The sequence below is a fragment of the Ornithodoros turicata genome, unplaced genomic scaffold (assembly GCF_037126465.1).
Source record: "Ornithodoros turicata isolate Travis unplaced genomic scaffold, ASM3712646v1 ctg00000829.1, whole genome shotgun sequence".
Taxonomy (NCBI): Eukaryota; Metazoa; Arthropoda; class Arachnida; order Ixodida; family Argasidae; genus Ornithodoros; species Ornithodoros turicata.
Window position 1 is genome coordinate 1,006,871 of NW_026999402.1, and position 27,434 is coordinate 1,034,304.

At 46.5% G+C, this 27,434-nt stretch overlaps 1 protein-coding gene across 3 annotated transcripts in view; it reads left to right on the forward strand.

Annotated features, from left to right (window-relative positions):
- LOC135375126 (protein pangolin, isoforms A/H/I/S-like) overlaps positions 1-27,434 on the forward strand; it is a 159,414-nt gene that overhangs the window by 4,987 nt on the left and 126,993 nt on the right. For all 3 annotated transcript variants that reach the window (XM_064607841.1, XM_064607843.1, XM_064607842.1), the window contains one exon: positions 12,633-12,718. In XM_064607841.1, coding sequence (XP_064463911.1) covers positions 12,633-12,718 — 86 coding nt within the window. The remainder of the gene's footprint in view (positions 1-12,632; positions 12,719-27,434) is intronic.

Sequence of the window (27,434 nt, forward strand, 5' to 3'; positions counted from 1 at the left end):
ATCGATAATTGTGAAAGGGCGCAGACTAACTGGTTCATACTGACGACGTGAAGACCCGAGACAGGGAGGAAATAACAGACAATTTCTCAGTTTGGAGATGGCGTTAGAGAAATTGAGAAACTGATAAATTGTTGTCTGTTATTTCCTTCCTGTCTCTGGTCTTCACGTCGTCACCCTAAAATGTGTAGCATGAAGATATATAAATACTGTAAAGATACATGAAAACAGAAACGGTGTGTTTAGTGTGTGGCCGAACGGGTTGTATACAATTGATGGGTGAAAAACTCCGCTTGACACGCCAAGAGAAACAAGTCACCCGCCTTCCCAAAACCGCCTTCCCGCACTGAAAAAACAAACAAAACAAAAAAACACTGCTGCATAGTTGGGCAGTGTGCCAAACGCGTTGCAGTGCGGTACCTTTATATGGCGGTATTTTTTTTTTTAAATTTTTGTCAGAACAGCTAAGTGCGGGCCGCGTGTTTCAGACCCATGATCTCAATTGTTCGTTACCACTTCTCGTATGTCGTGTAGATAAATTGCGTTTCCCCTTTAAACGGGTGGTAGCTTGCTAATTTAGCCTAAATGTCACGCTCCATTCGTTATACAGTCAAACTCCTTTACAACGAAACTCAGGGGACAGCAAAAAAAAAAAAAAAATCGCAGTAAAGGTATTTTCGTTAAAAAGGATGGCTATTATTGGACCTATAGGCTCCAGCGGGACCGCAAAAAAAATTTGCTGTAGTGGTATTTTCGTTAAAAAGGTGTTCGCTATAAAGGAGTTTGACTGTACGTCCCCAAGTGGATTCCGGTATTTCGATTGTCTGAGGTTAACGGGTCCGGAGATCCCCAAACTGGGAGCCACCAAACGGGTGTCATGGTACACGTTGGATATATGTGTCGTTCTCCGCGAGGGACGTCGCACGGCGCTGCAGTCAGCAAGATCGTCTGCTTGGTGTAAGCAGAACAGCAATCAGTTGGAGTATTTTCATGCAAAGTGGGCGTACCACAAAGCCGTGTATCCTTTCGGGTACACACAACCCGATGGGGGGAAAGTTTGGCAAAATCACTTTTCATCAGTTTCTGCGCAGCGCAGAAAGAAGAAATCGTTGGATCGCTGGCAGTTAAACGGAAAGATTCCCTGACTTCACCTTAGTGAGATTCAACTTTTTGTTTATAAACATATTCCCCCCCCCCCCCCCCCCCCCCTCACGATAGCTGTGTACAAGTAAACGACGCTGACAGGAATCGGTGCACGGTAGCAAATTAGCGCTGCTTTTGGAAACGCCCCGATCAAACAGCTCACCTAAGGTGAAGTAATTGTATGCTTCCAGTGATTTGTACGCTTGCGCAGTATCAGCAGTGAAGTGGCTCGGCGAAACTATTAGATAAACTACAATGAGATTGTGATCGGCGGCATGTTTTGTGTGGCTGGGCTGTCCACTTGTCGATGTGCAGTGCAAAGTGATCGTCATTTTGTATACCGTTGATAATCAGCTTCGTCTTGTAGCGACACTTGTCTGATTCCTTCGGGACTCTCAATTATTCCCCAAGCAGCACAATGTACTGAAAGTCGAGTGCAATAGGAGTGGACGGGTAGGGGGAAGGCCTTGAACAGACTTGTGAAACTAAAGAACATTGATAAGACACATACCGTCCACCCCTATTGCACTCGACTTTCGGTACATTGTGCTGCTTGGGTCGGCTATCGTCGAAGGAGACAGTCGAGAACGGTGTTGCACTGCAACACGGCCGATGTCGCACTTGCGGAAGCCATCCGCACGGTGCGTTCACAGTGTTTTGCCCACACCAACACCGCGCATGCGCAGATGGCGCGTCTGGTTTGTATACAGTAAAGTGGTGTCCCATGAGCATAGTTGTCTCACGGCGTGCGACACTGCGACGAATCAACTGCTATTTTTTTCTTTTTTAGCAGGCCTTGAATTTGTACCGTTACAGCGAGTTTTCAGTCCTAAAGTTAGGTATCAAGCGAGCTGGTGGTGACGATCCATGACTTGAAAACACAAACACGGTCTCAAACTCAGCTGAGTTTGAGACCGTGTTTGTGTTTGTCTGTTATCGTCCCTACCTCGTCTTAGGTTTTCAAGTCATGGATCGCAACTTACGCACACGTCATGGTCGAGTGAGGTGTGAACGAAAATTTCGAGTCCTGTCAGGCTTGTCTCTCTGTCCATTTGTCACCGGTGACGAGCAGACAAAACACGGTCCCCATCTTCATTGGCCGTAATCCGGCAGGAACGTCTTTGCAAAACGAATGTACGAAACAAATGTACCAGCTCGCCTGCACCCTAGCACTTTTGCCACCGAGGAGAGTCTTTTTTTTTTTTTGCCTCCGGCCTCGATTCTTACAATGTTCCGTACCTCCTGCTGTAAAGAGGCTTCGCAAAGGGGAAGAGGAGGTTTTCCGCGCGTGCTTCGCTTGAATGGTGTCGGCCTTCTCCATTATTTCTCCTAAATGCTTTCCGTTTTCATCAGGTGGTATTAGCCGTGGTTCAGATTAGGCGTGCAGGATACTGGAACCACTGTAGTCTTTCGGGGCTGCCTTTTCGGTTTGTTTGCACCTGCGTCTTTTGATGTTGACGGTCAAGAATGTCCGCATAGTAGTCCACAAGGGCCTACGGATAAAAAAGGAAAAAGAAAGGAGAAATGTTAATATGAAAATGTAGCGCCCTCTCCAGGTTATTTTGTGAGTAAGTGAATTGATTGATTGATTGGTTTTATTTGGTTTTAGTTTGGTTTTGGTTGAGCCTGAACTGTGGTGATAAGCGTGACCGCGTGTAAAACTAAGAACGACTAGACTAAAAGCAACACGTCGCAGAAATTCAGACTTAAAACTTCATAGGATACTGTAGAAACTTTGTGTAATTTCTTTTTAAAATACCACGTTAGCGCTGCGAAGCAACTGTGGTTATGAGCGGCATACAGACATTGACAGATGGAGAGAGGACAGCAGGAAGGAGTGGGGGACGGGGGGGGTGTTAGTATGCGTCCTGGGCCGACTTCAAGGGGAACTGTGCCAACATTCGTCTGGAAAGTATTCGGAAAACCCAGGGAAAACCTCAGACAGCACAGCCGGTTCGGCGATTCGAACCTACGTCACTTCCTAGTCTCGGAGTGGAAAGCGATCATCCTAACCGGGAGCCTATGCCACGGGATCAGGGGGCTTAATCGCTTCATCGTCGTTACGGTCGTTACAAGCTAACGAGTGGCGGGACATTCAAAAAGGCGGGCGGGAAATTTAAAAAGGTGGGCACGTGATAAAACACGTGCACGGCGCTCTTCGCGCGATACGTGAAGGCCGTGGTACACGTCACGCGCAATGTGTCACGTGCCCACCTTTTTGAATTTCCCGCCACTCGTTAGCTTGTAACGACCGTAACGACGATGAAGCGATTAAGCCCCCAGGTTATATAAAATTATGAACCCTAAGAATGACGACATATTCCCCTCCCCCAGTTAAAGCAGCGAGTGACTGCGCAGGCGCCCACTCAGAAATGGTCAATTTTCTCATCATCTGAAGATTCATTTTTCCTGCGCGCGCGCGACCAGCGGACCTCGCAACACAAAAGTCAGCCACTTCATGTTGGCCACCTCCACTCGCTTATGCTCTGCGTAGAGTCGCTACTAACTATGCGGACTTTCTTGACCGTCGACATCAAAAGACGCAGGTGCGAACAGACCGAAAAAGGAATTTCCGAGGCAGCCCCGAAAGACTACAGTGGTTTACAGCGTCCTTCACGGTGGCTATGCCTAATGTGAACCATGGCTAATGCCACCAAATGAAAACGGAGAGCATTTAGGAGAAATAATGGAGAAGGCCGCGCCATTCGAGCCCTTTCCAACCCTTTGCGACACCTCTTTTAGAAGCACTTAGCACACGAGGTAAGAAACATTGTAAGAATCAAGGTCGCAGCCAAGAAAGACGCTCTTGCCGGATTACGGCCAATGAAGGTGGGGACCGTGTTTTGTCTGCCCGTCACCGCTGACAAGTGGACCGAGAGACAATCTTGACGGGACGCGAAATTTTCCTTCACAGATCGCGTGTTCATGACGTGTGCACGATCGACAACTCTCGGTAATGGTAAGGGGTGCGGCGCAGTGCATGTCCCCGCAAGTTCGAGGTCTACCGAACAAAAACGACCAGGTCTTCCACACGCACACCATGCAGGTGAAACTGAACTGGCAGATTTTTGCGGTAGATTTGGTCGTGGCGTCGCACGCCGTAGGAAAACATGTTTATGCCACTTGGCACTCAGTTGGGGAGGTGCGATTCCGTTCACCCTAGACAGTACATCCGATCGAGATAACGGAATCTACTGGAGGAGGTAAAAAGGAATGGAGTCTGGCCGTATATGTGACGTCTTGCTTTCAATCCAGCCGTTCTGCTTTTACAAACTCACTGCAGTTTAGGCGCACTATAGGGTTTATTCATATGACGTCATCCGCAGGAGACCGCCACTGTCGCTTGCAGGCACATGTGCTGCATCGGCCGCCATATTGTAGGTCCCATCCAAGCCGCTACACATATCGTACTCAACGTATATTTGGTGTTTCAAAGTTATTGTGCTGCGTGATTTGTAGCATATCCAAACAATTTCCATGTTTTCGACGTTAATAGTCATCCAAAAAGCATATGGCAGCGAACGAATGCGGGAACATAACTTCGAGGGACCTACAGTATGGCGGCGAGGTGACATCAGTGAATAAACCCTATAGCTTCAGTCGCAACGACCGAATTAAATAAAATCAATAAATCAATTTATTTACTCGCAAAAGGCACTGGAGAGGGTGCTGCATTTTTATATAAATATATATTTTTTTTTTATCCGTAGTGGATGAGACTTTGACCCTTCGTACTCGTAATGCCCTCAGTGCCGCCAACACTCTCTCATTTATAGTCTCTCGCTACTTTGCCATACGACATGCTAGTCAGCATGGCCTTCGCCATGATTACTCATGGGAAGACACGACATCCCGACTCGCTCGTGCCTATACGCAAGCCAGAGCCACGGCCTTGCCGTTTTGTCTTCACTGAATGTGGTTGGTTCTGCTGCCCTTCGCGTGCCTGCTTTGGCAAAGCCGTGACCTTTGTACTGCGTATCACCCACTGTAATACTTCTTTGTCGCGGATGCGATCGCATTATCTCGCAGCTGCATTCGTCGTCTGTACTGCCTCGAGATCTGCCGGGTGACTACAACGCGCGAATGTCAAGGTTGCCGGTTCGATACTACCGCGATTGGCTGTTGGGTACGCTTCTCCAGGTGAACTCCGGTCTTCGTGGAAAGTGTCGAGCGCTCTCCGCTCCCTAAATTGTCCGCTAAACTGCCTTAAATCACGTCCGCTGGGACTATTAATTGATAGGATAATGATAATCTAGTACACCATTGCGAAATAAGAATCCCTTTCACCGTCGGATAGTTCCACCCCAACCCCCTCACGCGGACAGGAAAATCCTGGGTAAATGTCCTTCATTTACCTCTGCGCTTATCCACGAATGTTGTTTTCTTAGGAGCATGGTTTCGCTATACTGTACAAGCAACTCTGTTCTGTTTCTTCTCCGTTATCTAACGGGCCGAGATTATAGATGGCTTATAAAACTCCGATAACGAAAGGGGGCGCGAGATAAACAGATTACGCACCACTGAAATCATGGAATGATAAGGAGTGTTCCGATGACTCCCTGGCGATTGGTAGTGGTTGGCGAAGCAAAATTGCGGTTCGGTCTGCGGATAAATTAGTGAGTTTTAGTGGATCGTACGCTATCGCCTTTGCGTACGTAAGGAATAGCGTTGGTGGTTATGCGCACGCGCAAAACATAAAGAGAGCTTCGCGCACTGCGCAGAACCACTACGCTATCCCCTACGTACGCAAAGGCGATAGCGTACGATACACTAAAACTCTCTATTGAGTTGCGCAATTCGTATCCTCAGCAGCACGTTTCTTCTGCTATATATATAAAAAAAAGTTCGGGTAGCGCTCTTCGTTCGAGAAGTCCGCGAGGCTTTTGCGTGTTCATTTCGATGGGGTGGCTTTTAATTTAATCGGATTAATTAATGTTTATTAATTACATTACGACGCTGATGAGCGTGATTAATTTGGCCCGAAATGTCACACGCAATTCGGTAAGCGTTAGCCACATAATTAGAGGTCAAATCTATGCCAAAGACTGGAAGTGCCGCTTAGCATGAGAGAACTGATGTTCTGAGGCTGGAACAACATAGAAGGGACAAATGCACACAAAGCCTCAATTTGGCCTAAGAAATTAACGATGAAAGATGAAAGTCACTGAAAAGGTGTTCGTCGTTAATTTCTTAGGCAAATTGAGGCTTTGTATGTATTTGCCCCTTCTATGTTGTTCCAGCCTCAGAACATCAGTTCTCTCATGTTCAACAGTTGCCGCCTGCGTCGATCCCGTCGTATGAATGTGTGTGTGAGTGAGCAAAAATGTAAGAGTGAAAGGAGGATGAGTGAGAGAGTGGCTGGTTTGTCCCCTCAGATGACGCACCCTGAAAGTCGTTGAGAAGGTGTGTTAGCTTAGCTCAATTGGTAGAACCCTGGACCGGCAATCCAGAAGATGTGGGTTCGACTCCTACAGCTGGCTAACCTTTTCAGTGACTTTCATCTTTCAAGTGTCGCTTAGCAGCGTCCATTTACCGACGCCGCTGCTATACAGGGCGCTAGCTCCGAAAAGGCAACAGAGCCCGTCCCAATCATATCTGCCCGTCGGATTATAGACCTCTCCCTGTTTACCAACAAATGACGTCAGATCCCAAGCAGCAAAATGTACTGAAAGTCGGGTGCAATAGGGGTGGACGGGTAGGTGGAAGGCCTTGAACAGACTCGTGAAACTAAGGAACATCGATAAGACACATACCGTCCACCCCTATTGCACTCGACTTTCAGTACATTGTGCTGCTTGGGATGGTACAACAGCGACGCTTACTTGGTCGACTGGAACTACTATAGCAAAAAACCAAGAAGTCACAAAAAGCCACGTTTAAATATAGTTTTTTCATATTGTAGGATTTTTATGCGGTTCCTTGCATATTATTAGTTGTATGACCTTGTTCTGCTCCATTCTACAAGGATTCAAGTAACCCTATCTTTTCGGTAGCCCTTTCTAAAGATGGTTACCGGGCTCTTCCACCTTCAGGAGCCTGAAGGGCACGAGTTTCTCTCGGAGTGCTTGCTTGCGTATTATGAGTTTAGAGTGGTCAGCCAGACGGTATGGCTTGCTACTCTTTGCACGTGGTGCCTCTAACCTTTCGGTGAAGCCTTCTTTTCTTTCCGCCGGGGACTGTGAATGCGAATGAAGACACCGAAAGGACTATAAACGTGACCTCGTTTGTGTGTACCACTAATACAAAGAAGGGACCCCTGACCTTCGTGAAGGAATACGGCGGAGTTCTCCGTCCGAGCTGTTTCGGTTTCACTATGTCTACCGACGTCACGACTACGTCACGGTGACGTTTCTTCGCTAGAAGTCCATTGTAACATGGCAGTCGTCGAAAAAGCCAGGAAACGGCGACGCACCTCTGAATCGCCTTTAGTGCGCTAACCACTACGCTGCGCTGGCATGTCTGAATGAATACATGAAAACTACGGGGACATTGTACGAAATATATAATCACTCAATAGTAGAACTTTTTTTGTTGCGCTATTAAACCCCCAAATCATCATCATCATCATCATCATCATCAATAGAAGAACATTGAAACATTAACTGGGCGCTGAGTCTGAAGAGGGTCAGGAGGACTGTTGTCCTATGCACTGCTTGTTTGCCGTGAAACAATCCATGGCAAACACCGCGTTTACTGAACAAATTCGGCTTCTCCGCGAACCCGTCCGCATCACTGGCAGTGATTTACATTTCCCCCCAACCAAAGTCTACCTTCGTCACGTTTTCCGAGATGGCGGCTGCGATACTCGGAGTGGGAGGGGGAGGGGGGGGGGCATCCTTCTGACAGCCGATGCGCCCATGCTTGTGTGCACTTGAAGCAGGCCTTGTTGCTGGTAAGAGTGGCGGGGGAAATTCCTCCTCCTCCTCCTCCGAACGATGCTCAGAGAATGGAGCTTTCCTTCTTTATCAGCGTGGAGTTCAGAGGTTGCTTACGTGACTGCTAAGGAATAGTTTTTCATTTCGTGTGGGCGAATTTCTTTTTTTCTTTTTTTTCTTTTTTTGAGGGAGGCGTTTTGTGTTGTTTGTTTGTTTGTTCTGATCGTGATTTTCTCAGCGGCGTGAACGGATCTTCCTTCCTTCGATGTCGGTGGACTTGGGTGTTGTTAACGGAGGTGAATTTCGCGCGAAACGCACTCGAGAGGGGCGGAGGTTATGCGGGGACCGGGGAGATTGGCCATGAAGAGCTCTTCTTGAGCAGGCCACGTCTCTGGTTACTGGAGTTGGGGAAATTGCTTTCGGTTTCGAATGCATTACGTCACTCATTACTTTTTTATGTTCAGTGGTGCATTACTAGGTGTCACTCGGTCGGAGGTAAAGGGCAAAAGAGCATTTGGGGATTTTTCTTTTATATATGCTAGGGACAATTCGCCACGTCCGCATTTACACCTGTAGACTACTGCATAGTTCGTGGATTTTCTAATGCCATTACGCGTTACATGGTCACTACATTACTATTACACAAGATGTAATGCATTAGCATTGCTCATCATAATACACATGTGATGCATTACCCTTAAACCATCTCTACTATCTCTCTTGCGTACCTCCCATCCGCAAAGCACTTCGGTCTCATCGGTTTCATTCATCCTGGTCATACCTAACCTTCACCCCCTCCCGCCTTTTTCTTTTCTTTTTATATAGTCGTGAGGATGTGCACTCCCCCCCCCCCCCCACCCCACCCCACACACAACGACATCACCACCATCTCTACCTATTAGCCTATTCGAGTATTCATGCGAGCGACATCCTGACGGAGGACTCCAGTGGAAGAAAAAACGAGAACGCTGCTGACGGAGCCCAAGTTCCGTCCCTTGTTGTGTTAACACTCGCACACAGCCGGAGTATCGGGAGTGGCCTAGCATGCAGACGACACTTAGCAGATGACTCTGTCAGCGCCTTTTCCTGTCGTCTGCTACGGAAGGTCTTGTGGCTGTGTCGCGGGACAATCCTCACGGTTAGCAGTATGCGTGAAGACACGACATTGGGCGCTTGCCCGCAATCAATCAATCAAAATATTTTATTTAATATAACGAACACACAAAGTCAAATGTGGGACTGCGACGGCTGACGTGACAGCAGAAAGCTATGACGTTTTTCACATCTTCCGCTGGAGTTTTCTGAGGTACGTCACTCGTGCGAATACACGCTATATAAACTGCGTCTACGGGTGTAACCGCCGAAGACAAAACTTTTCTGAGACCTAAGAGTCTGGCATAGATGGAGCATGTCTGAGCTGGGACGTCATTCCTTTGTGCGGTGACACTGTTGAGAGTGAGTGTGTGAGAGTACCCAGGCAGCACAATGTACTGAAAGTCGAGTGCAATAGGGTGGACGGGTAGGTGGAAGGCCTTGAACAGACTGGTGAAACTAAACCGTCCACCCATATTGCATTCGACTTTCGGTAGATTGTGCTGCTTGGGTAGGCGCGAGTCTGGAGAGTGGGTGCTATCGTCACATGTTCAACTCATGTCGCTTTTAGTTGACCTTAGCGGTGTATCTTATCGTGCAAGGCCGTACCCTCCCCTCACCCCCGCCCCTAACAAAAATTCTGAATCCGTCCCTGGGTGGGAGTGTATGGAGAGAGGGAGAAAATGGTAGCGGAAGACAACTGGTTTCTCCGAATTGACACTCGCGGTCCGTCTGGCATCCATTATCCATAACCATGAGCCGTCACAACTTTGTTGCCAGTAGCACCAGTGAATGTCTCTTAAGGAAACATGAAATTTGGACAGTGATACCGCTTACAGGTGAGGGACCCTGGTTTTATACTGAAGTGTTACTGTACGGTGGCGATATATATATGCATATCCTGCTTTGTTTAAAACGGCAAATTGGGGCAACTTGGTGCATGATGTAGGTTTGGAACTCGGAGCCAAAACACAAGGACAGGAGCTGTGCCGTTCTGTGTGCAGGAGACGTGCCGTTCTCCTGTCCTTGATTTTTGGCGTTCCAGACCTGCTGTGTTTGTCGCAGCAGCTTAAACAATGAATTGATAAAGTTTTACTTTCACCACTATACTTGTATGCTTACACGAGACACTTAACGTAACAACCGTTATAATCTAATACTATATCGTTATACATAAAAACGTTGTACTTACGATAAGGTTTTTGTGTCCGATGTGACATGAGTCCTTGTGTGTGTATCAGACTTACACGTTGGGGTACTCTATACAATGGCCATTTTGTCAGTATAATTAGTTTTAATTATCGTGCACTTCATGAAATAGAAGTGACAGATATCTGTCAATGTGCAACGTCTCCCTGATATTTCCTTTCTCTTTTTTTTTTTTTGCACCACATATCATTCCAGAATACCCGGGAACCAGCAGCAGACGATAGTTGTATTTTCAAATGCCAACTTCACGAAAGGCACTCCTTGCAAATGATTCATGTTCCGCTTTAACGAAAGAAAGCGTGACTGCTTTTGTAGCTACAACCCGCGCAAGAGCCCTCAGACAGATAACGTTTAAAGAACAGATCGTTTGGTGAGAGGATATACTATGTCTATTCAGAGAAAAAGAGGAAAAGTCAGGCAAACGCCATATTTTGACAAGAAGAAGATCGACTTGGTTATTTATTTATTTATCTATCTATCTTCAGGGCCGTGAGGCAGTACAGAGGGGAGTCGGTTAATAACGTGTAAAAAGATGTTGATACAAGCCGCGTAGAAAAATTTTCCAAATTAGGTCCACATGAACAAAGTTGCACTTATTGCATAAATTGCACAGATACGTATATGAAAACAAAAAAAAAAGGAAATAAAAGTGACAGCACAAAGGTACAACATGCGGAAGAATAATAATAAAAAAAAAGCTATACAGAAATAATTGCATAAACACTTCTTAAATTGCTTGCCGTCGCGAACGGAGGTGATTGTACCGGGAAGGCGGTTCCACTTCAACGATGTACGAGGAAGAATTGAATCGTGAAATGATCTCGTGCAGCATGAGGGAATGCCCACTTTCTGTGGGTGATCGGTACGAGCTGAGATGCAATCCAGAAGGTGTGGGTTCGAGTCCTACAGCTAGCTAACCTTTTCAGTAACTTCCTTCTTTCATCATTAATTCCTTTGGCACTTCAGGCCTTGTTGTGAATTGACGTGCTGAGGCTAAGGACAAATACACATATAAAGGACAAATACATGTATTTGTCCTTTTAAATGTGTTCCAGCCTCAGAACGTCAATTCCCATCATTACTCAACGTAAACTGCGTATACAGTCGGAGGTATAATTCCGTGTCCAAGTGATAGGTGAAACGGTTTCACACCAAAACCTGATAAGGTAGGAGGGGATTCTTCGGGACACACTTGGCCTACTTTGAAGTTGCTGTGACCTCCTCAGAAGTGTGAAGTCACCACAGTTCTTTTTTTTTTTTTTTTGCTTGTACTTGTTCCAGTGTTTATATTCGCTTCTGTTCTGAGACATGTCAGCTTTTCATGTTCTTATTCATACACTGATGTGCTAACAAAGCTACGTCCCAAGCAAATCGTTTTCAAAAGGAAAACGCCGTACCTTAGAGGAGAGCGACATGTCTCTTCGTGCTCTTCTGGAATATTCTAGTGGAAGAAAAAGCAGAAAAAGAATGCAGGGCGGAAATTCCGCCGCGTCTTGCGTTGAGCACGCCGCCGATTGATATGGAGTGACGTTCTACGCACGTGACAGACATCATCAACATCATCATCACTGTCGTCTGCTTCGGATTGTGTTGTGGCTGAGGCGCGGGATATTCCCAGGACATTTGGGTTGGAAGAGCATGAAAAGACATTGGGCGCTCAGAAGGAAATCAGTAGAAACCACGTTTGTGGAAATACTTATGCCAACCATTTCAACGTAGTGCTCGAACTTTTTTTATCGTCCTGCTGTGTCATTTCGAAGCCGAAAAGGACAGTTTGTACACGAGTTCTCGCCGCAGAAACCTGTGTCATTCATTCGTGATACGTAACCGATTTATCCAGACCCCCCCCCCCCACCCAACCCCGCCCAGTTTTTTTTTATATACAACATAATTGTGATGATGACCTCCACCCCCATTTTTTTGCTCCCCCTCCCCCATGTCTGTGGGGATATGTTTAATGCTGAAAAAAAAAAAAAGAAAAGGGTTTCCATGTCTGTCGTTCTGGATAAACTACTCCGTAACCGAATTGTCCTCAGTTAACACGTGGTCATAGTGGTTTCCTCCGACCGAGCTTATTCCGTTTATGAATCGAACTCGAGCACACTTGAATATTCCGAGACACGAGCAAGAGCAAGACAGTTGATCACTTACGGGCGCTACTGATACAAGCGCAATACAATCCCAATGAAACTTGTACCATTATTGCCCCTAAGTCTTCAATTGCCTCAGCACGTTGTAGATTTGTGTGTAAAAGTATGCTTTTCCGTGTCTACATGTAGCCGTTGTCATAACTGATTTTTTTTCATTCTTTTCCAGGGAAGTCCTTCGAGCCTATCCCTTCACCCTTTGGATATGCATTTCCACATTACCCCAACGGGGCTCTTGGTGCCGCCGTCTCAATGGTGAGCTCCCAAATTTTGTATTTTGCGCATCCGTTACGCAATCTTAGCCGCAATAGGATTTTCAACAGCTCAGTAGTAACATCTGGATGCACGCGTGCAAGCGATGGGATGCGGGCGTAGTCGTGCGGTATCATCAAACGTTATCGTGTACGAAAGTCTGTTTTTATTTATTTTTTTGTACACTCTAAGAAAAAAACAGGAGTAAAATGGGGAGTAATTGGAGCTTCCAATCCCCTGGACTGTAATTATTCCCCATTTTACTCCCCTAATCCCGACATTTACTTCCCAAGACTGCAAATAGTCACTGAAGTTCGCAAGTGGTCTTCCGAATGCAACGGTCTACGTAAAAAAATGTGCCCTTGGTCAATTTGATGGCATAAGGCTGTATAACTCAGCCAACTTAGCAATTTTCCAGCCACACAGAGTAAGGAACAGTTAGCGCTTCTTTTTTTCGGAAATTGTGCCCTATGTATATCGCAAGATTTTATATCACTCGATATATCACGTACTCGATATATCACTCGATATATCATGAATTATGTACCTGGGTCTCTTAGAACGGAGCGTGAAATGAAACTGCATCACATGCAGTTCCACACTGTGTGACGTTCATTTACTCCCGTGCATTTACTCCCGAAATGGACTGTTTTTTGTGGCAATGCATTTAGTCCCCAAAGGGAGTAAAACTACTCCTTTTTCTTAGAGGGTTGTCAGAGAGATAGTCCCCATCTTCTCCGAGAGAAGATGGGGACTATCTCTCTGACAACCCTCATACCAGGGCCACACGCGCTCATTATCAAACGCGATGATTGCCTGATGTAGAGATGTACTCAATATCCGCGCGGTTGCTGAAATATGCGGCGGATACTGTGCAGATTCGGATACTGTAGTGTTGCCCGTGCTCACCTATGATATCGTTCTCTGCACAGTGAATGGGTACCTTTCTTGCCGATTCCTCTTGAAGCAATTACGCGTCCTGCCACCGCGAGGGAAAACATTCTGACTTCATCGATGCTGCGTAATTTCTGAAACGTACTTTGTCGTTTGCTGCGTTCGACACTCGATAATGCGGGTTGACTGTGCGTGTCCATTAATGGTGAATTATTGCAGGCATAAAAGCTTACCGCCATACCGAATACCTTTGTATAACTATATCTTCAATCCAGCTTCATTGGTCCACGATATTACGGGACATATTGACGTTTCTGTATTTTATTCACAAAATGATGTTTGAGACGGTAGACAGAAAGAGGTAACGTAGTTCAAATCTAGATGAAGTGCGGGTTGTGTAATGGGTGATCTAGACTCACCGTTCCTGGACGTGTTACGCCATACATCGTCTCTTTTTCGTTTCTTTCCCTTTTCTTTTCGTTTCTTTCTTTTTTCTTTCTTTTTTTTCGTTTTCTCTCTATTTTTTCGTTTTCTTTCCTCTATTTCGTTTTCTCCCTTTTTTTTCGCTTTCTTTCTTTCGTTTTTTTTTTTCGTTTTCTCCCTTTTTTTTCGCTTTCTTTCTTTCGTTTTTTTTTCGTTTTCTTTCTTGCCGCCTTCTTTCCTTTTTTCGTTTTCTTCCTATCTTTTCGTCCCCTTTCCTTTTCCGTTCCTCTTTACGAAAGGAATAGCAAGTCGGCCTTTGCCTGACTAACCTTTCCTTGTTTTTTTTTCTCAATAAACATATTCCCCCCCCCCCCATACATCGTATATAAAAATGCCTACATGGTTCAGTTCTTTATTGATAAATCGTGACAATTAAATAATGAGCGCGCGATCTATACTGCCTATGTCTCATGTTTACGGGGTTTCCCGTGTCTTATAGCAACTTCGTTGCCACGTTTATTTTGCCGCATGCTGCCAATTTCGGGACATCACGTGCGCTTCTGTCGTTCCAGTAAACATACCTTCCATTATGTGCCTTCTAGATTACATTCCAAAGCATGAGCGAATCCCCGACAACTGAAGAGAATGGTGGAAGAGAGCACTGGCAGCGAACAAGGAAAAAGCGATTTTCCTTTTCATTGAAGCAGGCCTCAGCTCAAAGTTCTTGGCAGGATTTTTAAGCACTTGACGTATAGTTTATAGCAGTTTATCTCGGGTAAGTCTGTAGTTCCTTAGCCTCGCGCAATTACTACGATCCCAGCACCGGATACAATATTTCGCGTTTTTCGGTCGATGGAGCAAAAAATCAGTGAATCCGTAGCCTCGTGTTATTAACAAAATATCAGGAAACAAGAAGGACAAGAAAACATAACTTCAGTGAAGCATCAGTGACTGTGGTGCGCCTCGAAAGTTAGCGCGTGTCGACATTCAACGTCATGTTGAAGACTGGGAGGTCGTGGGTTCGAATCCTACCACCGGTTGTGCTGCCTGGGACTTTCCGTGGATTTTTCCTGCAGACTTTCCAGACGGTTGTCGACACAGTTCCTCGTGAAGTCTGCCCAGGAAGCATACTAACCCCCCCCCCCCCTCCCCTGTCCCTGACTCCTTCCTGCCGCTATCTTCTCTCCATCTATCCACTTCTGTACGCTGCTCATAGCTCCAGTTGCTTCGTGGCGCATATATATATATATATAAAAAGAAGGTCTGACTTCGTAAATTTTTAACGCAATGCTCTTTTCTTTCCTTTTTGTCTTTCTCTCTTTTCCTCTCTGACCTTGCCTGCTTTCTTTCTGCCTGCGGTGATGGCCGACTCTCTTTGCGTTTTCTGTTTTTCTTTTTTTTTCGAGAGTGGGCGTGGCATATTTGTACATTTTCTGCCCTCTCGCCGTTTCAACTAAGCAGCCACGAAGTAAAAAAGAAAGATAAAAAACGCAAGTACCGTAAAACCCGGAGCCTGACATTTTTGATGGCCTGGAAGGCTGGGTTAACAGACTTTCTCTCCCCCCCTCACTTCATCAGGTTGTCCGTCCTTCTCGCCAATTCTGTTTGCCAGAAATGGTGGCTGTCCCGTTTGTTTGAGGCGAAATGACGGGCCTTTCTTTCTTTTCTCTCTTTCTTTTTTTTTTTTTTTGTTCGGCGTTCTTTCTTCATATTTTATGACTGTAGTGCGAAAGCATATTCGTTTTGCCGTTGGCCACTCTGAGCATCGCGTGTAACAACGCATTCCGTGCGGGGTTTTGTTCTTGTGAGGTGGCACCCCCTGGACGTTTCCAGTGCAGGAAGGAAGTTTTGTTCTGGCGTAAGAGAGCTTTAGTGTTCGCAAGGAAATACGGGTGTGCACTCCGCGTGCGCATTGTGAACACGGTGCTTCCTTGCGTACGCAAGGCCATTGCGTGCGCTACACCTGGTGTACTCCCCTTCGAGTAATGTTGATAAGAAAGGTACCAGAATGTGGTACTTGGACACTGCGTATATTCACCCGGAGTGTCGTGCAGTTGATTGTTGTCTGCTGGGAGGGGGGAATGACGTTGAATAAATACTGTAAATAAGAAAACAGTGCTAGGTCTGCCTGCTCAGTCAAGGCTGCAAGTTTCACCCTTGGGGAAAAAGAAGGAAAGAGTATATATATATATGAAATATGTATATGAAAAAAAAAAATATGCATGAAACACAAAACGAAATTGTATGCAGGGCTGTGAAATAACTACGAGTGACTAACAAGTTATCGCAATTAATTACTACTTTTAGAGTGATCAACTACTGTACCTATAAATATCTTCAAAAAATAAGTAACTGCAGTTTAATCGAATTTTTCCTGTAATCTACTCATTGCTGTGGTTTGGATGTGCGTCCGTCTCCAAATCAGGCTCTGTATAGTGACAGCTGCATGCCCTAGAAAGTTGCGTAATACTTCTTGGTAAATTGGTGAATCACCCTTTTCTTGCTTCGCGTTTCCACAGTGAGACTCCGGATGCCCTATGTTTAAGGTCTAATGACCTTCATTGAAATGTTATTGACTGAACCACTGTATTGTGCGTTCGCAAATGGAGGTAAAAAAAAAAAGGGTAGCGACTTCGAAGGTCTTCCCGAAGCTCACGTTCACTGTTCCGATATTTTTTAAAATCCCACGCTGCGTCGCGAAGCGACTGTAGCCATGAGCGCCGTACATATGTGGTTGAGAAGACAGCAGGAAGGAATGGGGGACAGGGGGGTTAGTACGCGTCCGGGGCCGACTTCAGGGGGGAACTGTGCCGATTTTCGTATATGATATCGAGGGCTCCTAAGCCAAGGGGATAACTCACAGTGGCTGGGGCCATGAAATGAAACCATACTTTAGAAAGGAAGGGAGTTGCCTCAGGACAGAAGCCGCCGATATTTCGAACAGAGACTGTTCTTCTTCTGGGCACAGAACAGTCTCTGTTCGAAATATCGGCGGCTTCTGTCCTGAGGCAACTCCCTTCCTACATCTCTACCGGTTCGCTGGATTTCTACCCATCTACATACTTTAGAAATAACGGTACAAAAGCGCGTAAATTGAATGCACTGGCACAAAGAGTTGTGAAAAGCGGAGATATTCAGGCCCTCGATCTTCCATAGGTGGTGGTGGTGGTGGTGGTGGTGATAGGGCTTGCCGTTGTCGGCCTCACGTATGTGGGCAACGTCACGACTCACGCCCTGGGGGAATGTGCGTCCTGGGCCGACTTCTAAGGGAACTGTGCCGACATATGTCTGAAAGCGTCTGAGGAAAAACCCCAGACAGCACAGCCGGCACCGGGATTCGAACCCGGGATCTTCCATAGCACGCCCATAGCACCCCCCCCCCCCCAATCCCCGTCTTCACGTGGTAAATTTCTTCCCTCATCGTCACTACGTATATTATTTGTCGTTGTCGTCAGCGTGGCGTCTCGGGCGCGCCAATTTCAAACATCACTGACGTGCGAGTTGGAAGAACTGTGCCCTGCAGTGCGCTATAGCTGCTCGTAATCCGTTTTTTTTTTTCGGGTGATTCATTGTGAGCGGCACGTACGGAATCGGCGATGGCGTTTCGCTCGCGGACCTGGTGGCATTTCTCGTCTCGACCGTATGTTCTTCCATACTATCTGGTCGGGCCAAACCTGTTTTCCGGGGCACGTTTCTCCCGCATATGTTTGCTTTGGGAAATTGCTTTCTTGACACACTGGGAGATGAGGAACGCCCGACTCTTGTCTTGTTACGGGATGCCTTCTGGCTCTCTCTCCCTCTCTTTCGTGCACCGAGTAGATATGCTGAGCCTCGGTTAAAAAAATATAAAAAAAATAGAAGGAACGCATCGAAAAAAAAGAGGAGGAAAAACTGGGATACGATTTGATTTGATTTTAAGAAAAAATAAAAATGAGATTTTGGCTTCACTAGTGTGAGGGCCACCACTCCGCATCACTTTGGTGAAAAACACCTGGAATGATGATGATGCCTGTGAAGAGGATGGTTATGGCGATGGTGATGACGATGAGACGTTTTTGTTACCTCATAAGTGCTGCGTATTATGTGGTATAAATTTAAAAAATAAATACTACTATTATTGTTCTAACTAAAAAAATATAACTGGTATTACAGTACGATTTGTTCTCAAATGTTCGCTATGAAATCTGAAGCGTGCGAGAGTGAAACTCTCGCCTTTTTTTTTCCATCCTTCCGAAAAAAGTGGAGGAAACCTTTCTTCCCTTATTTTTTCCACAGTTAAAAAAAAAAAATCGGAAGTTTTCACCTCCAGCTCTGAAGTTCTGCGTTCGCGATCAAGCTTTTGCGGCTGTCTACTTACTTCAGTGTACATCTTCCATGAGAGTCACCGTCCACAAGTAGCTATTATTTTGGGCCAGCATATGACCGGGTGTTTTGACAAGACGTACCATACGAACAAATTCAGGTGAAACGCTTTTGCCGTCTTAGCAGATATTAGGATTAAAGAGCCTAACGCAACTTGACCTAACCTAACTCCGCTCCGTAAATAATCCATAAAAACTAGGTGTTGCTGCAAAGTTTTCAATCAATTTAAGTTAACCCAGCCTGAACCCGGCCTGTTGCAGTGGTTGGTGGAAACCGGGCTTTGAACGATAACGACGTTCCGACTCTTTCCGGGACAGATGATCTTTGAGAGAGAGGGGAGGGGGGGGGGGAAGCGCTTTCCCGCGGGTTCGTTGAGTTTCAAGATCAAGGCCAGATAGAGGCAGTTGGCGGAATTCCGCACTGTGAGAAAGAGCATTGTACGTACTGTGGGTCGCAATCCTCACTCGGCGATGACAGCACAGCAGTAGTTAAAAAAAAAAAAAAGATAAAGGGCTAATTAGCTTTGCGTTATCTGATCCGTAACGCTCTTATTACACTGCGAAATCGTCCACGCTTCTTGCACTGCCCGTGCTCTTGGGATTCAACTTGATAGGCCTCTCGCATGAACTACGATCATTAGTGCACTAATCGCGTAACAACAACAGCAACAACAGCAGCAACAACAACAACAACAACAACAAAAAACATATACATGTTGCGCAGTTTATGCAAGTTGCTGCAATTACCTTCTGCTGAAAGGCAACGCCAGGCGTTTATTATATAACACTATCTAGTCTAACTTCCGTCGCCATTATGGAGCCTCGGCGATGCCTTTGGTTTCGGTTTCCTTTCGCAGCCATTGTTCCATTTAGAAGGCTGTTAACGTTGAAAACAGGGAAATTACGTAGATACGGTTGACATAATATGCACATACAAGGAAGTACTCAGAAACACCAAATGAACGGTGAATACGGTTTAGGGTGAAGGTCCGCACGGTCGCGAGTTCGGGATGTACGTAATGGCGGCAAGGACGCCAGCGACCGACGCGCCCTCTTTCGCTATGGGGTCGTATAATAAACCTGAGCATTTTTCGTCTTCGAAACAGGCTGAACCTGACATCCCTACAGTTGTATAAATGTCTCTTCCGCTTATTAAACACTTTGTCGACCTGCTATGCCTCCATTCTTGCTGGTCTGTTTTAAAAGCGAAATCTTTTTAGGTTCTTCCTTTGGCTTTACAGGACCGTGTGACGTCACACGGTCGCCAGAACGCGCTTGCGGTACTGTGAAGTTGTGTAACCGTTACAATAATAATAAAAAACAATAAAAAATAAAAATACAGCTACAGTGTTTCCACGGGGCTACATCGTGCAAACACGTTTGACACGATGCTCAAAAAGATGTATTTTCAAATAAACATGCAGTGAATGAGACGGCATTGTTAGATGTCAATTAATAGATAAAGAGTGAGGAAACCCCAACCTTACATCTCCAACAACAACAACGACAACAACGGCAACGACGAACGTGCAGGCGGGGAGAGGTACCCAGAGTCCCTTTTCTTATAAGCTTATATCCCCTCCACGCACTTGTTGTGCCCTAGCAATTTGCGCCCCCCCCCCCCCCTACTTTTCTTCGCTTTTTTTTGGGTGTGTACGCGTCGGGTTGTCGCTTCCGTTGCAGGCTTTTATTTGCTTTTGTGGTTTACTCGGCGTAGAATGATGAATGGTGATGGGTCCATCGGGCAGGGAAGGTACACGCCTTCCTCTTCGAAGACGCATGGTACCTACGATATATACAATGACGACAGGTATGTTTCTCTCTCCCTCCGCGAGAGGTCGGTTACGACGAAGGCAGAAAATTAGGTAGGAGCCCCGTCCTTGATGGATGTAGTGGCTGGCGTGAGGGGTTCCCTAAAATTTTACTTCGAGAGACTGCGGCGATAGGCGCGCCTATGTGAAAGGGCTCTTTAATCGTTATTCTGCATCATGATTGTATGGTCATATATGCATTCAAACTTCAAGCATGCCATTTCGCTACAAAGCACACGGAGAGTGTCAACCCAAAACGTGTCCAACGTGAACCCGTACAGCGCTGGCTTCTGGTCTCCGTTGAGGACCCATCCAGGACAGTCTTACAGGGCACACCACTTGAGTTTTACAACAGATTGCGTAATTTATGCATTACAGTGTGATAGTTTGTAATCATTTTGACAACATCTTTGTGCGCATTTTCTCTTTTTTTCTATTGGTTCTGCTCATGGCATCTTATACCCAGTGATTTAACTACTTTTCAGGGGAGGTAGTTCTTTAACTACTGCAATATATTTTAACTACATATATAACTACATTTAACGTTGTCCATCAACACCAGTCCCATTCTAGTGTTTTTAAACACCTAAATATAAATCACGAGCAGTGATAAAAGTGAAGATTTAGTACACATGCACGGCACAATTGCTCTGCACCTCCGTTTTCATCAAGTAGCTCAAGGTAAAAGTCGGAAGCACAATCGTACCGTAAAGCTTGCGGCAAAATCGGAAGCAGTTGGCGCAGTAACCCCACTACTGAAATAGTAGTCCAGCTAGTAGTTGCCACTTCATTTCTGCAAGTAGTTGATAACTACTTTTTACCTACAATCAGCTAGTTTAGCTAGTAGTTTACAGTCTGGCCATTACTGCTTATACCTGTGCATATGTGCATAACCCCACCCCCTCCTCTTTCTCTCCTCGTGTGTAGTGTGTTCGGACCTTTGGGATCTCAATAAATGAAAACACTGTCACGCGACACTGTTTTGTGCATTAAGGCAGCGGTGAAAATTCCAGTTTCCTACAAAATGCATTGCGCGAAATGACGCTTATGTTTATCTGTTCTTCCTCTTTAGTCTTTTCAGCGTGAATTGCTCTTCGCCAACCAATTTCGAATTAAGCTTGTCTCCTGAATGCGTGATTCTTCCGCATGGTGCCTGCTTGTGCCGTCTACTAGTAGCAGCATCGCTTTGAGTTCCCTGCTTTGCGTTTTTTCAATAAAAGTCTTCTAGCGTCGTTCGGGATATTCGTGGCATTTCTTCAGCGATATCTTCTCGGCGCATGCTTTCCTCCTCTGCAGACATCTTTACCGATGACGTTGCTCGTGCGGCTAGCGCAGATTCGGGGTCACTGTTATGGGCTGTAGAGACCGAACCTTAACTATCGTCTGCTACAAGTAGGTACCTTAATTGTCGTCTGCTTCTAGTAGGTACCTTAACTGTCGTCTGCTACTAGTACGTACCTTAACTGTCGTCTGCTACTAGTGCGTACCTTAACAGTCGTCTGCTACTAGTGCGTACCTTAACAGTCGTCTGCTACTAGTGCGTACCTTAACTGTCGTCTGCTACTAGTGCGTATCTTAACTGTCGTCTGCTACTAGTGCGTATCTTAACTGTCGTCTGCTACTAGTGCGTATCTTAACTGTCGTCTGCTACTAGTGCGTATCTTAACAGTCGTCTGCTACTAGTGCGTACCTTAACAGTCGTCTGCTACTAGTGCGTACACTGTCGTCTGCTACTAGTGCGTATCTTAACTTCGTCTGCTACTAGTGCGTATCTGAACTGTCGTCTGCTACTAGTGCGTATCTTAACTGTCGTCTGCTACTAGTGCGTATCTTAACTGTCGTCTGCTACTAGTGCGTATCTTAACTGTCGTCTGCTACTAGTGCGTATCTTAACTGTCGTCTGCTACTAGTGCGTACCTTAACTGTCGTCTGCTACTAGTGCGTACCTTAACACTGTCGTCTGCTACTAGTACGTACCTTAACACTGTCGTCTGCTACTAGTACGCACCTTAACTGTCGTCTGCTACTAGTACGTACCTTAACTGTCGTCTGCTACTAGTGCGTGTCTTAACTGTCGTCTGCTACTAGTGCGTATCTTAACTGTCGTCTGCTACTAGTACGTACCTTAACTGTCGTCTGCTACTAGTGCGTGTCTTAACTGTCGTCTGCTACTAGTGTGTACCTTAACAGTCGTCTGCTACTAGAACGTACCTTAACAGTCGTCTGCTACTAGTGCGTATCTTAACTGTCGTCTGCTACTAGTACGTACCTAATCTGAAAGCGATCACCCCCATGCAACACAATAGACACGTTGTTCCATCGACCTTCTCGACACACCGCGACGATCGCCGGATCTCTCTCTCTCTCTTTCTCTTTTATTTTCTTTGTGTATTTTGTCCTCCTCGCGGTTTGTGCGGTTTTCACTCAATCTCTTTGCGGCTGAGCACTCTATTTCCTGAGAGGGATGTGATCTGCGGGTAGGTAGACGAGTAGTGCCGCGAAATTGGAATCCTCCTCCTCCTCCTGTTGCTCTATATTTGTTCAGTTTCAAGGGGAAAAGTCGGAGTACGGCCAGGCAGTGGCTCTTTCTTCTCGATTGTATAGTAGCAGCTGTTAAATATAGGAGCAATATTCGAGTCTTCTTCTTCTACTCTCTCTCTCTCTTGAAGTGTTGTGCCTTAAAAGCCGTTTTTCACTATTGACACGGAAAACGTTGCTCAACTCGTAAACCTGTCGTGTTCAGGACCAACTATCTCTTTACTTTTCCTTCTATTCATTTTTGTTCCCTCATTCATTTATTCATTCATTCATTTCGAGCGTTCGGTCAGACTGGAGATGTCTAAACACACTTCGCTTAGGGAATTGCAATTGGCGAGCTTACTCTGTAGGAGCAACAACAAAACATAGGCTTCGTGAACTACTTGTTGACACTTCGCTTAGTCTTCATACTGAAAAACACCAGCGGCATGCCCAAGCAGGTACAGCACTGTCTTGTTGATGATAGCTCCAAGGTGCGAGGGGTTGGATTCGAACCGTTCCACCTGGATACTTCCACCTGGTACACCGTCCGAACCGTTCCACCTGGTCCCTAGATTTTCAGGAAAATTTCACAGACTGGTGTCGGCACAGTTCCCCCTGAAGTCGGCCCAAGGCGCATACTAACCTGCCCTCTCTCTCTTTAGTCGTCTGTCATCTCTGCTCCTGTCCTGCTAATGAGAGCGCTCTCTGTTGTCGGCCTCACAGTGTTGGTCGTCATGGTGCAGACTGTATGTATTTCACCTTTGTACGCATACCCATACAGCGCAATAGAGATAGCGGTCTAGCAACCTAGAGCGGTGCCAAAGATGGCGCAATGATGTAGAGCGTGTATCTGCGAGTGCTGGCGGTCTGGCAATCCAGAGAGCCATCCAGGATGTCGTATATCGTGTAACGTGTATATATGGTGAGGTAGAAAGGCTATAGCCCACCATAGTATCAGCTGGGTATCTACCGAGCGCTGGGTTTCTTCACCACTCCCAACAGCGCAACGCTACGAAGGAAGCCACGTTCCTGAGTATACTGCACCGTTTTCATGTCTACCCACTTCTCTGGAAACCAATCACGCAATTCGATTGGCCGCCTTTCGAAACCAAACCCGCGTGTTCGTTGGCTTTCCATCATGTCCATTCTGCACGTCATTGTTAACCCTAAATTCCCGTTTCTTCAGCGACCCTGTTTTGCAAACCCCTTTCATTCCACCCACGACGTTTCGTGGCGGATTCTACCTCCCCCTCCACCAGGGCATATTCTTAGTGGTCCCGTTATCGGAGCTGTCGATCTGTTGTATCCCCGAGACCAGCCGGGCGGGCGTCCCTTCGACGGATGGAGTTCTGCGAAAGCCGTTCTGTGGGCCGTACACTTGTTTGGTTTCAGTCAGAGGGGTTCTGAGAAGCTTCAAGAGAACACAAAAAGGGGCAACCTGGATTCCGGCAGTGCGTGAGGCCAGGTCTTGAATTGGTTCTTGTAATCGTTCCTCTGGTCGTCCGTGACTACAGTTGTGTCCACGTAGTGGTCAGTTAAACTTTCGGACGCGTATCACGTGCGCAGGATTCTTCATTTGCGGGTGACATCCGATTTTCGCGTCCCGGACAAACTGAATAAAAGTCTGGTTGTGCAGGAGTATTCCTCGCAAACCAGTCTCCTTCAAAAGACCGTTAAAGGCATGGGGATTCGATGGATGCCTGGGTAAATGAAATGGTTGAATGGAACCATAAAATACAAATGAACTATTTTAACGGGATCAACGGCGACATTTCTTTGGGTTTGATGGGAGATCGAGTTAAACAGAAACATCGTGTACTAACTAGCACAAGCGATGTTACCCATAATATTCCAGTGGAAGATGCGCAGAACGTCTTAGCTTTCTGCTGCAGCGTGAGGGCTCAACGTCATGTCTTTACGTGCCCTACTGACCACAAGGGGAATATCGTGCAACTCAGCCACAAGATAGCAGACGAAACCATCGGCCCTGTCGTCTGCTGCGGCTCAGAAAATATATTCTGTAACCACAGGGCGAATGGTGTGTGCGAGCGCTTAGCATTATGTCTCTTCGTGCTCCTCGCGACTTAGTAAGCGATAGGGCCCGATGGTGTCTTCTGCTATGGTGGCGTATGTCATCTGCTATGGTGGCGAATCACGCAGCTCCCGATATTCCGGCACCGTGCGAATGCTCAGCGTAAGACGTAGTGGAACTTCCGCACCATGGACTTCGTTTCTTTATTATTCTACTAGAATACTCTGTGGTGATGTCGCTCATGTGAATAGACGGACAGAGTTTTGTGCACTTCTCTGTGTGCCTGTTTTATTCCCGCCTCAGATTCAAGTGTCGCCGTTTATACATGGGATGGGTTGTGGCAGTTCGCCTCACGTTGTGCCGGATGCATTGAAACTGATAGAATAGTTAGGAAGCAAGCGAGCTGGTGATATAGATTCATACTGAAGAACCCCGAGACGAGGGACAAGGAAAATAAGTAATCATAGTAAGTAATAACAGTAATAAACCTTCGGCTGTGTTTGAGACTTCGTTGTGTTTGTCCCCTTTTTCCTTGTCCCTCGTCTCGGGGTTCTTCGGTATGGATATATTGAAACGACATGCTATTTACATCGATGGTAACCTGCGTTCCATGCTTTACAACAAAGGGGTTGAATGGACGCGTAGAAACTACTATGGCATCGATGCTGGCGTTTCTACGTCAGTGAGGTATACGCAGAGGTCACGTGTTCAGGAGAACCAATAGAAATGACATGCAGTACAATGCGTGCACGCTGTATTGAACCAGATAGTATATCGATGCATTACAACCCCACTGTTGAGTCAGTCGCCTCGAGAACACATGTCAGTTGACGTGAACACCAACGCACGTTCGAGATCAAATTGCTACAGTGCCCTCTGGAAGTGATATCCTCAAAACACAAGTATTGGTCTAGTGTCGCGTCTGAATGGTGTCAGATCTTTAGAACCACTGCGTAAGCTACACAGTTTGCTTGGGATTTTAGCGACACGAAATTGGCTGGACTAGAGCCCTTCACCGGCCCTTTATTAATTTAGTGCTATAGTGCAGAGATAAAACGGCATAAACGCAGGAAAGTTGTTGTATAAGCTGAACGATGAGAAATCTCTGAGCACGTGAGTGCGTGCCACAAGTGAAACGGACAACACGACAACAGCGTACCGAGAACGGTCTCCCGCGTTCGTAGCCCTCTTGGGTGCGCATTCCCTTTTGAAAACAAGAATCAGGGTGCTGTTTCTCTGCAAGCTGCGCTGCCTGACAACTGGGTGGGGAACCCAGGGGGGCAATTTGTCGCAAAGGGCCATCTTTGTTGAGCAGTCCAATTGCTTCTTTGTTCGTTCGTTCGTTCACAGAAAGGAGAAGTTGCCTTCTGTAGATGCATAGCACGTAAGGCGGTCCTCCACTGCCTGGGGGGCGCGATTGGTGTCCCCGTGACTCGGAAGGAGGCAGCTCCTTGTTGCAGAGTGAAGTGGAGGCTGTGGTCTCAAACCTGTTTCATATACAGGACATTCGTTGCCTCAGACTACCAAATTGCAACAGCTCTTTGGCGGAGTGGATGCAACATTCGCACGTTGGTTGTGGCTTCGAGGTCATGCTAATTGCAGGGCGGTGGCCGGTTCGAACCCTACCATTCACTGTGGTTGAGGTTCCAGCGGACTTTCCAGGCTCGGTAAACTCCAAGACGTCTGTCCAGGTTGCCTACCAAGTCCAGGTCTTCCACTCGTTCTTGCTGTCTTCTCTCCGCCTGTCTCCGTCTCCGCGCCGCATATAGCCAGAGTTGCTTCGCGGTGTTGTCAGATACCGAATTTTGCCCGTACAGAACCAAACATTCCACCACGAACTCTCATTCCAGCTCATCGGCCGAACTGACGAACTGTCATTTTTTCTCTCCGATACCGAAAGAATGGCCAAAAAGCAAGCGTGCATAGATCCATGAGAACAGAGAGAAGATTGGAGAAAAGAAAAGGAACCAAACCTAGACTAACTGCAGCAGGGACTCACACCAACAAGGCCTTCTTCTGTGATCTTGTTCGTGTACAGTCTTCTTGCCGTCCCTATTTTCTCTCTCCCCTCTTATTTTCTCTCATCTTTAATGAATATGGAGAACTGTCGGAAACGACCTATGAATGTGAGCTTTACCACACACACACACTAAGTATTGTCTCGCTAACGTGCGTAGCCTTTAAGCGTCATGTTTGCAAACCGGACTTGATGACCCGCCTCGGTGTGAGCAGGCCATACCCTGGCGGCGCCCTTCAAAGGAAGCGGCCTGTGCTTTGTGTCCGGCGGCCGCTCTTGGGAGGACTATCGCGAGTTAACGAGCGGAACATATACACTGGCGCTAACTGTCCGCTACCCTTCGACGTAGCAGCTTCCGTAACCAGGGGCGCGTGCCAGCCCCTGTCAGGAAAAAGATACTTTTCGGCAGCGGTAGGTCATGCCGATGCAATAAGTGTACTCGCCCCAGTAGAATACGACAAGGAAGATGATGACCTAGTGTTGTAGGGTTTGGTTATCTGAATGAGTGTCTCTTGATGCCAGCAAAGTAGTCTGGAAAGAAAAATGTCTGCAGTGGTGGTTATGGTGACCAAGACACGACCGCACTATGTTGTGACTCGGAGGTGTTATGTGTCCTCCTAGGTCAGTCATATAGGGCACTGAAGCCAGTACGCATTCACGT